The 11,530-nt window shown below is 34.6% G+C and overlaps 1 protein-coding gene across 1 annotated transcript; it reads right to left on the reverse strand.

Moving 5' to 3' along the window:
- Positions 1–276: 276 nt before the first annotated feature.
- Positions 277–1,897, reverse strand: LOC112039894 (LOB domain-containing protein 40). The gene is made up of 2 exons (XM_024072801.2): positions 1,536–1,897; positions 277–1,294 (listed from the first exon to the last, which is right to left on the reverse strand). The coding sequence occupies exons 1-2, from the start codon at positions 1,723–1,725 to the stop codon at positions 621–623; spliced, it is 864 nt and encodes a 287-aa protein (XP_023928569.1). The 5' UTR covers positions 1,726–1,897; the 3' UTR covers positions 277–620.
- Between the last annotated feature and the right edge of the window lie 9,633 nt (positions 1,898–11,530).

Here is an 11,530-nt window from a genome sequence, read left to right on the forward strand (position 1 = left end):
ACAAATCCATGTGTCCTTTCACTCTTCACCTTTCCTTTCACGTCTATAAGAGCCGACACGCGCAGAGTACAAACAAAAAGTGTGGGCATGCGTAGAACATGTTAACTTGTATCAGTGTATCATATGTGACCAATATAGTGCTGTTCTTGGGTGCTTAGTGCTTGCCCTTTTCCTATTACTACTAGTCTACTACTGCTACTTTTGCCAAAATCGTGAACATACGTTTTCGACAAGGAAAAAAAAACACAAAGAACCAAAGTCTTGACGCTACAAGCATCATCAATCCGCATCATTGTTTAAGATTTGGTCACAATTCACAAGCTATAGAAAAGATCCTACAAATCCCAAATCCTATCTCAGCAAAGATTTTAAATTTTTAAAAAACAAAGATTTGTTTGTCACTCTCCCTATATTTGCACCCACATTTTTACACCTCATCACCAAGGGTAAAACAAGAAAGACCTAACAAAAAAAAAAAAAAAGTACATGCAAAAAGTAACAACAAAAAAGAAGGGTCATGATCTCTCCTATGGAACTAGACAATGCCGATCCGAGCCGTCAAAACTGGACTGCCTGACTTCTTCTTTTTTTGGTTTTTTTCTTTAACTTGGGCTTCACTCTTAAGCTGGATAATCAAGACCCAGCTCCATCTTACATGCGCCGACTATATCAGCCGAGCCGCTGCTATCACTTATAACACAAACCTTTCTCTTCTTCACTGGAACCACACGATTCACACGTGACGTCATCGGCTCGAATCCCAGCGTCAACTCCAAGGCTAACTCGCTTTCTTGAGCCGGCTGCGGTTTAGGGATCGACTCCGGTTCAGCCGTTTCCACAGATACCATGCTCTCAGTCTCTTTGCTCTCGCCCTCGACCGGCGCAAAAGCCGATTGGTGGCTCAGCGAGGACTCGTGGCTCGTCGAAGACCCACTACTCGGCTTGATTTCTCGAGCCACCGCCGAGCTGTTTTCCATGTTTAAGCCGGCTTTGCATGCTTTGGGCTTGACTACGGACCGTTTGAACCGGCACCTTGTCTTGACTCGGATCGGATCGTTGGACGCGGCTGAATTCTCATCCTTGGACACGTGGCGAATGTCGTAGGCTTTTAACGGCGGACCATGGTCTGTCACTGCTGCTTCCGACGTAATAGGGGTGATTGGTGAACCTTTTAGCACAGCTTCCACTGCGGCTTGACATAGCTGCCAGCTTCCCGACCATAACAGCCCCACTGACCCATATATCGGATTCACTATCCTCCCACATGCCTCATATAGCAACGACCTGAATATTGCTGTAACAAATTAAAAAAACAAAACAAAATCGTCATAAAAAACTTCCAAACCAAATGTTTGATTTTTACATCTAAGAAGCGATGTTTCAGTTTTGAATAGACTATTTCACTCGACACATATCCTAAAAACCCGGATCGATATTGCGGTAAAGAACTTGAAACCTTCGAGTTTACGGCGCGTAATTCAAGTCCAAAGAAGTAAAAAAAAAATATTTATATATAGTGGGAGATTGGGACTAACCAGGGCGGAGGTGTTCGGGGCCAGCGTTGATGAGATTCATGAGTCCGGCGCGGCCGTAGAATTTGGCTAGGAAGACAGTAGCGTTGGCTTGGGATTCAGGGCTTTTGATCCATTGCAAACAGGGCCTAATACTGCAATTTTCACTGCACCCTTTGCGTAGGACTCTACAACCATTACAACTCATACGCATTTTCGCTAATAAGAAAGAAAGATAGCAAGAAAGAAGGGATTGGAGACAGGTAGGTGTATTTTGGAGGTAGGAGAATAACAAGGATGTGGGTATTTAAACGAATGGGAGTAGCGAGAAGAAAATGAAGGTTATAACTTATAAGAAGCCACTGGTTTTTTCTTTTTCCTTTTTCTTTTTCTTTTTTTTTAAGGTACCGCAGTTGTTTTCACTTTTCCTAAAACACTGGTTTCCACGTTCAAGGAGGTTGGGCCTTGAACCACTTTGGGAGTTTTTCTTATTTTAAAAAAAAATACAAAAACAAAAACAAAAAACACGTAGTTTAAATAATTATTAAGGTGAAAATTTGAACCACTCTCAGTTCTAGCTCGTGTGACCCAACTCCCAATCATGTGGACCTGACAGTGTTACCATTGGAGCGTTTAAGACCTAAGAAAAAAAGAATAAAAAAAACACAGGAAACTTGATAAAAAAGTTACAAACCTACCTCCTACTCCGAAACCGATGCAAACCATTCTTGATCAGAAAAATGGGCTTGTTTGGAATCATCAATTGCACGCACCCCTTTCTATGTTAGAGAAAGTAACGTGTGAGGGTAGGATTGTAATTTCGATAATGAAGAGGCAAGTGGTTGAGAGTGCCATGCAGGTGGGTACAAAATTTGAGGAAGGAAGAGTCTGGCGCGTGTCGGACACGGAAAGGTGTCAGAGTGCGGTCGAATCGCCACATATAGTGTGAAGCTGGCCTACCTAAAGCTCTCTGTGTTTTTTTTTTTTTTTACCAAAAAAAAAGGTGAAATTGGAAAAGAGCTCCTGGTTTTCTGGAAGTATAAAAACTAGTTTTGAGCAAAACTAGTGACTGGTTTCTGGTTTTGGTTTGCGACTATGGGCGCACTACAAGACCCATTAGCCAACGGTTTTGCTTTCTCTCTTTCATTTCCTTTCATGCTTATCTTATATATAAGATGACGCCAAATTCAGATTAGATTATGTGGGGTTAAACATGACCAACGTGAAAACAACCTAAATGGAAATTTTTTTCCATTTTTATAATTTTTTTTTTTTAAGGTGAAATTGGAAAAGAGCTCCTGGTTTTCTGGAAGTATAAAAACTAGTTTTGAGCAAAACTAGTGACTGGTTTCTGGTTTTGGTTTGCGACTATGGGCGCACTACAAGACCCATTAGCCAACGGTTTTGCTTTCTCTCTTTCATTTCCTTTCATGCTTATCTTATATATAAGATGACGCCAAATTCAGATTAGATTATGTGGGGTTAAACATGACCAACGTGAAAACAACCTAAATGGAAATTTTTTTCCATTTTTATAATTTTTTTTTTTTATAACTACAGACGGTCAATCATTAATCATGACCTGAGATATAAATGATTTTGTTTATGTGAGTACATCATCAAGTTAATTTTGTAGTATTTTTATCCATCACCAAGGTAATTTTATCTACAGCTATTTTTATTTCACATGATATTTTCAATACTACAAATAACAAATGTAGGGGCATAAAATTATAATAAATAAATAAAAACAGCGTTCATAAAAATAAAAATAAAAATAAAAAACAGCACAATCGCAACAAGGACTTTGATCGATGGGACAAAACAATGGTGAATTATTGTAATCAGATTGGTAACTATTAAGACAGTCATGTCAGGGCAATTGTTAATAAACTACATTAAAAAAATTTGGCTACCACTTTATTGGAAAATATAAAAATATATTAAAAAAATTATTTTATCATTTTCACATAAAACATTTTTAAATTGACAAAACTTAAATACAGTACCTTAGGTATTGTTCCTTAAGTTTTCATCTTAAAATTTAGTCATGCAATTATTTAACTAAAAAATACACTTCCATCTCATGTGAAAAAAATCCACATAATAGAATATTAAAAAATGAACCTAAAAAACAACAACTAAGTACTGTACTTAAGTCTTACTCTTTTTAAATATAATTTTTGAACCAATGCTCTTAAGTATTCGTTAACATTTCCCCTATTAAGAAATAGAAATATTGATTTTGCCCAGGCCAAGTAGAGTTTGGTAAGGGAGCCTTTGATGGTTAAGTCAATAAATTAGTAAACAAGAAGAAAAATTAACAATGGCAAAGTCTTATCAAATGAAATTGTAAACCACGTTAAGCAAAATGGAAGGGTATCTAAAGGGTCTTAAAAAAAAGGTATCTAAAGAGTATAGGGTGTCGTATTTGGTAGGAAGTTATCTTAAAATGGGGCAATAAATTTGTCAGCTAATTGTCCACTCAGGTCGATTGAGGGGATGTTTGTAAGGGCAATGATCCAATTTGCAATCTAGTAGGATATGTCCAGTGATTTTTGGTGTGATAAGAGCAACCACATCAATCCGTCTAAAAATTTTCGTCTATTTTACACTAAAAACATACTTTTTCTATTGTACACTACCACATTTCTAAAACACCCACATCAGTTAATCTATTTTACACATTTATTCTAATTAAATAATATTTTTATTATTATTTATTAATACCCATTCTCTCTCATAAACACCCACAACATTAGCACTCACACACGTTCCTCTCTTTCCCTCACTCTCTTCATCACAGCCGCCTCACCCATCCCGCCGTCACCGTCAATCCAACTTGCCGCCAATCCAGCTCTCTGCCGATCCAGCTTGCCGCCGATCCAGCTTGCCACCTCAGCCCTCCGCCAATTTGGCCTCCCTCTCGCTTTTGCCCTCCCTCTTTCCTTCGCCCCTCCCTCTCTTCCTCCACCACTGACCCTTCGCCTCTCACCCCCAACCAATGACCCTTCGCCTCCCACCCCCAACCAACAACAACAATGGAAGATCTGGCGACAGCAATAGAAGACCATCGGGCAGCAGTAGTGGCAGCAGATCCAGCTTCATTGGGCATTTCTCGTGAGTTTTCCGTTGAGTATGGTTTAGCTGGGTTTTCTAGTGGGGTTGGACTGTTTTTTGGTTGGGTTTACCAGTGAGTTTTGATTGATTTTGAGTTGGGTTTTCAATGGGTTTTTCTTGATTTTGAGTTGGATTTTCTAATTGCTTTTCCATTAATTTTTGGTTAATTTTCTGTTTATTTTGGGTTAATTCTCTATGCTAGGTTGTGGTGTTGGTGGTGGCACTGGGTTTGGTGGTTGGGTGGTTATTCTAACGCGCTGGGTTTTTGTAAATGTTGGGGAAAAAGGAGTTTGATAGAGGAGAGATAAAAAAAGAATTAAAAAATCATTTACACTGTGAACAGTAACCGTGTATATATGCACGGTTACTGTTCATTTACAAAACCTCGTGTATATTTAGACATTTTTACAAAGACTGATGTGGAGGGTTTTTGGGTTAAAATGTGCAAAATTTAGCTATTTTTGTATTTTAGAAGAGTATTCACAAGTTGGTGTGGATGCTCTAAATGTTGATGTGAATGGAGTTAGTGGATACTGATTTCGAGCATTCACATCAGTTCATCTAAATTTTCTATCTATTTTACACGAAAAAACCTCATCTTTCTATTTTACACTACTACTTTTACAAAACACCCACATCAGTTCATCTAAATTTTCTATCTATTTTACACGAAAAAACCTCATCTTTCTATTTTACACTACTACTTTTACAAAACACCCACATCAGTTCATTTATTTTACAAGATATTTCAATAAAATATTCACTCTACACAATTTTTTTATTATTTCCCTCAACCAATTCTACTTATATACGCGCCCTCTCTCTCTTTTCTGAACAGATCAACTCTCTCTCTCTCTCTCTCTCTCTCTCTCTCTCTCTCATTCCTTCTCTCTTTTCTTCCTTCTCTCACCGGCCGATCTAGATCGTTCCACGCTCCACGCTCTGATCAAGCGATACTCACAAGCTCCAACAACCCAGAACCTTTCTTCACTGGCCGATCTACGCTCCACAAGCACCAGTCCACGCTCCACGCTTCACTGGCTTACCCACGAGCTCCGATCAAGCGATACCCACAAGCTCCGGCAACCCAAAACCTTTCTTTACCGGCCGATCCATGCTCCACAAGTACCGATCCATGCTCCATACTTCACTGGCTGACCCACGAGCTCCAGCGACCCAGATCGTTCCAATAAGCACGATCTCTCTGTCCATTTAGGTTTGTTTGTGTATGGGTTTGTTGGGGTTAATTTTCAGTTGATTTGGCGCGTTGGATATTGTAATGGTTGGGGAAGAGAGGTAAGAGATGAGAGTCAGTTAGAGAGGAGAGAGAGAAAATTATTTAAAAAATTAAATACACGAGCTACAGTGCCCGTGTAAATTTACACGGGTACTATAACTCGTTGAAAATTTTTCACAAGTTTACATGATTTTAAAAGGACTGATGTGGAGTGTTTTTTGGTGCAAAATGTGTAAAAATTGTTAAAATGTGTATTTTACACATTTATAAAAAAGCTGATGTGAATGCTCTTAGAGGTGCTTGTAGTGGGTAATCGACTTATAGGAAAGGATTCCTAGGTCGGCAACCATGTCATATAAAAATGATTGCCGACGTAGCTCAATATTCTTAGACAATTCACTCTACAATTTAAGGTTTTGGTATCTCTTGACCAACTCTCCATAACTTCTCATCTACATAAAAAAGAAACACATTAGTTTATTAACTTGATAATAAAAAGTAATTATTATTGAGCAAACATTACAGGTTTTAAATTGTAAAATATTTTGCTACAAACTTGGTTGGAGGCTTAGGTTTGGAGTTAGTCGAACTACGTTAAATATTGTTATCTTGTATTAATACTTTATTTTATTTTTGTTGTGAATACACAGCTCCTCTAGCTCAACAAATGGTTTAGAAGGGTAGAAAGATTCTATGGGGTTGGGTTTAGTGGTATATTATTTATAAAAACAAAATATTGGTCTCTTTGTTTGTGCTTTTTTGAGGATAAAAGTGGCTCTCACAAGTGTTTTTTGTGTGTGTGTGTGTGTGTAGAAATTAGATAATTTATGGATTTCTCATGGAGTCGAAGCTTAATTGATGCACTTCTAAACTGAAAAACTATGGGAAAAAAGTTCCAAAAATGTGAAAACTCTTATTAGAGCATTCATATCAAAGGTTAGCCATTTCAGCATCCAAAACACTAAAAAATACACTACATCAAAGGTGCTAAAAGTCAAATTTTGAACATCTAGCTACAGTAAACTGCCATCTCTAGCCGTTCATTGTAGCTAGATGGTAGACGCAAAAAAAAATTATTTAAATGAAAGTTTGAGAGAGAGAGAGAGAGAGAGAGAGAGAGAGAGTTAGTTGAGTGGATAAAGAAAGAATATTTAAATAAAGTGGTAAAAGAAAAGAGTATTTGATGTTATGTGTATTATAAAGTGAGCTATTAAAATAGATAAAATAGTATTTGGAGTAGCTAAAAACTAAATTTTTTAGCATCTTTGATGTGAATGCTCGCTAACATTCAGTGTGTGTGTGTGTGCGCGCGCACACACATTTCTAATGGTGTTTCTTTTAGTGTTGTCTAAAGCTCTTCTACTAAAAAAGGAAACTTAAAATAACTACTGTTTTCATTTTTTTTTTTTTTGTGAGAGAGAGAGAGAGAGAGGAATTTAAATATCGAACATTCTGATTTCATATTGAAAAGAAGAAGAAGAAGAAGAGTGGAATTGGATGTTGGATATCCAAATTCACTTTAGGAGGAAAAAAAGTAAAAAAAAATAAATGGAATCTAGATGTTGAACATCTAGACTCACTTTGGGAGAAAAAAAATTGAAAATAAATATAAATAAAAGTGAAATTGGATCTTGAACATCAAAATTTCTTAGAGAGAGAGAGAGAGAGAGAGAGAGAGAGAGAGAATTTGGATGTTGAACATCTAGACTCACTTTGGGAGAAAAAATTAGAATATGAAATTTGAAGATCCAAATGCAATTTGACTCATCAAGATCCAAATTTCCCACATTCTCAATTTATTCCCATCAAATCCCAAAAACTTAATTTAATTTTCCATACAATTATTTACCAATTACCTTGTAAAGATAATGGGTATAAAAATTTGAGTTGATCAACAAATTTTGCTTGCCCGATTTACTTAGTGAGTCAAAGTTTGGGCAGATAAAAATGATTTTTTTTTAATTTTTTTTTTTTACTTTCATTTTGCCTAAATATATGTAGGCGATGCTGGATTGAACCAATGATATAAATGTTATCTAAATATCACAATAAGACTACACTAAAATTTAGAGGCAACATAAAAACATAATGTTTAATTTAATTTTAAGTATATAACACAAAATAACCAATTGATGTATATGAAATGAGATATATCTCAATTTTATTTTTATTTTGATAATTCAATAGTTACTAAAAGGGGAAGGAGGTTTTGAACTTAGAATATTTTGACAGCGCCAAAAAGTGTCAACCAATTGAATTTTAAGACTCTTGATTAAACCTAAAAAATGATTACTAAGTTTCATGACTAATCAACATTAAATCTTTTTTATATATACACACAAAAATAACCCCTATACTTCTAATTGTACTAATTTAAGCCTATACTTTCTTTCTTGTGAATAGAAAAAGAAAAAGAAAAAGAAAATTCAATTTCACAAGACAATGAAGTATGGATTACTAATTAGTTGAATGCAAATTTGCATGATCAAATGAGTTTTAAACGTTACAGACACATCAATTTTCATAAATTTTTTTTTTTGGGAGAATTTTTATTTATTAAAATAGTTGAGTAGACAACACAGTTGTGAAATTCTTAGGGCAGACTTAATTGTTCTATTTACAGAGAGCATTTTATTTTACAAAAAAGAAAGTGTATTGCACGCAACACAATCGCTCGTAGTTATTATCCGACAATTTGTGATTCCTATAAATATTAAAGAAAAATTATGGACGGCCGCTGAGAATTTGGAAGATAGAAAATGACTCCCACTTTCCTTAATATCACATGTTATTCTTAGGAGCATTGGCTTGACTTAATTGTTTATTCTTCTTCACAATTATCAAAATTTCACTGATGTGGCTATGCTTTACCATTTGTACATTTGGCATCATGTTTATTAAAAAAATAAAAAAACTTGCTTCTGGTAGCTAAATATATATTATATGATCAACTTGCTGAATTTAATTTGAAAGTGAAACTACTACCAATATTTGTTTATATATATATATATATATAGATTGTTGGATTCAAGTTGTGCAAGTCTAAATAATATTACACCACTCAATATTTTTTAATTGGACATGAATTTTGAAAAATCCACCGTTAGATTACATTATCTTCGTATATTCTCCATACTTGCAAAATTTCAAGGTAATCAAAGATTAATAGTCATATCATCAATCAATTGTTTAAATCAATCTTTTGTAGTTTAAAATAATGCATAAAAGATGAGTTTATGAATTGAATGGTAAATAACATTCAATTGACATGAAAATTGGCATGAATGTTAAGAACATATAGAACATGTAATTCAACGATGAGATTTTCAAAATATGAATTCTATAACAAGTTCTTAAATGGTGTAACATTACTCAGAGTTACACCAGATATAACTTGAACCCAACTTATATATATATATATATACACGTACACACATACATACATACACAGACAAACACATCTGCTATATGTGAAACTTGGATTTGTTTTTTATATTTTTTTATTTACTATTTGAAAGGAACTATTCCACTTGAAAACATAATAGGGATGCTAACAGAGTAAACAATCATATGAATTTTGAGATTGGGAGCTCGATTGGCATGGTTCGAAGCTTTGGTTTAAGGGTTCGGTTAATGGGTGTTCTTAGGGTATTTGTTAATATATTAAAAGTTTTACTACCACTTTAATGAGAAATATAAAAATATGTTAGAAGAGTTAGTTATTTTTTTCTTTTCTCATAAAAAGTTTCAAAAAATATTTTATAAACTAATGTCTTTAGAGTATTTTTTAACTTTTCTCTTGTTTTAATTAATTGAGGAAGATGTAATTAAAATTTTTTAAGTTTAGAAAATATACAAAAAGATAAGTATGAAAGGAGACTATTAAGAGAGATAGAGAAATAGAGAGAAGTATGAAAGGAACATTAATAATATGATCAATAATATGGTAAAAAAAAATATTGTGACCAATAAAATCAACCGAAAGAATAAAAAAGAAAATGAGGTTTATGATTCGTCAAAGACCAAAGGAGACTAGCCCATATTACCGGAAGATCGAGAAAAGAGTCAGCATTTGAGCCTAAAGGCCCACCAAGTCCGAATCACCTGCATGCTCCTTTGAGCGTATCATCAGAACTAGACAAATAATTTAGCCATTATGCTCATAGTAGCGAGGATTGAGCTTCTATTTTGGACAGGTTGGCAAGTACCAGTATAAAATGTGTGACCATAGTGTATTGTATGTCGTAAAGTGGCATGCCATTAATGCCGAAAAGTAACGGCTAGTAGTCTTGCATTTGCTTATGAAATTATATATAGCCAATCAAATTTAAACATGCGGATACTTTTATATACTCATTTCACTTATAAAAAGGGAAGGCTAATAGTGATTTTTGAGCAATCAAATATGAGAGAGAGAGAGAGAGAGAGATGAAATGCAAGTAAAGCCCATATATATATATATGAGACTTCAATATATAAATGAGATAGAATTTCGACGGCGCGGTCTTCTCACAAGATGGACTAGCGGGCATCGGTGTGATAATCCGGAATGAACAAGGATTGGTTATGGCTGCTCTTTCACAACAAATTCCATCACCTACTTCGGTGGAGATGGTGGAAGTGTTAGCGGCTCGTCAGGCTGTGCTGTTTGCTAAGGAGCTTGGTTTTGACAAGGTAGAATTGGAAGGTGATTCTGAATCTGTTACTAAGGCTATTCTCGGTGACTACATGGACCGTTCCTACATAGGTCATGTCCTACAAGATATTAAGTTTTTGTTTTCTAGTTTTTCCGTTATTTCAGTTAAACACATTTTTAGAGAAGGGAACTGTGTTGCCCACAAACTTGCTAGGAGGGCTGTCAATAGTCCTTTTCTTGTCTGGATGGAGTCTGTTCCTTCAGATATTTTTGATGTTTACCAGCTTGATCTTTTAAGGATGCAATAATAATATCATTACCCCAATTGGGGTTTTCTTTCTCAAAAAAAAAAAGTTGGAATGTATGTTAATAGAAATGCCAGCACTGGTCTCACCTCTAGTGTAAGATAGCTTTGTAGTTAATTTTCTTGCTAACCAAAAAAAAAAAAAATTATGATTTATGTGAGTTGAGTAAATAAAAGTGATATTAATGATGATTCATTTGAAAATAGTTATTTATTGCACACAAATACAATAAAGCTACTTAATTACATCCAAGTTGTTGAAGTTAAATTTTTTAACAAGTTGCTACAATATGAATAAGTTGACTTGCTACTTTTTTTTATTCCCTCTCTCTCTCTCTCTCTCATAGTTTTTATTTTTATTTTTGGAGAATCTCTCTCTCATAGTTAAATGAATTTTTTGTTGTATTGCTTATACTATTTTATTGAGTTGTTTATATTATTTTATTGGGCTTGGATGTTAAAATAGAACATGAAATTTATGGTGTATTGTTAAGTGAGATGTTAAAATAAATAAAATAGTTTTTTTTTTTTTGGGTACTAAAAGCTAATTTTTTATAACCTCAGATGTGAATACTCTAATGAATTAAGCATAAGCATAAAATCATAACATTTTCACAAATACTTAAGAACTATGAATGTGATATTTTTCTTGATGACTGAGTTGACAAATTTTATGAGTTTTTGTCATAGTTTTAAAAACCAAACCAGATCGATTGATTCAA

Source organism: Quercus suber, unplaced genomic scaffold (genome assembly GCF_002906115.3).
Source record: "Quercus suber isolate HL8 unplaced genomic scaffold, Cork oak 2.0 scaffold_39, whole genome shotgun sequence".
NCBI classification, from domain to species: domain Eukaryota; kingdom Viridiplantae; phylum Streptophyta; class Magnoliopsida; order Fagales; family Fagaceae; genus Quercus; species Quercus suber.

What these genes read in the sequence shown, in the direction of transcription:
- LOC112039894 (XM_024072801.2), bottom strand. Translation starts at nt 1,725, where the DNA reads ATGCGTATGAGTTGTAATGGTTGTAGAGTCCTACGCAAAGGGTGCAGT. An exon ending in CCCCGAACACCTCCGCCCTG is followed by an intron (nt 1,295 to 1,535) that starts GTTAGTCCCAAT and finishes AATTTGTTACAG; the next exon opens with CAATATTCAGGTCGTTGCTA.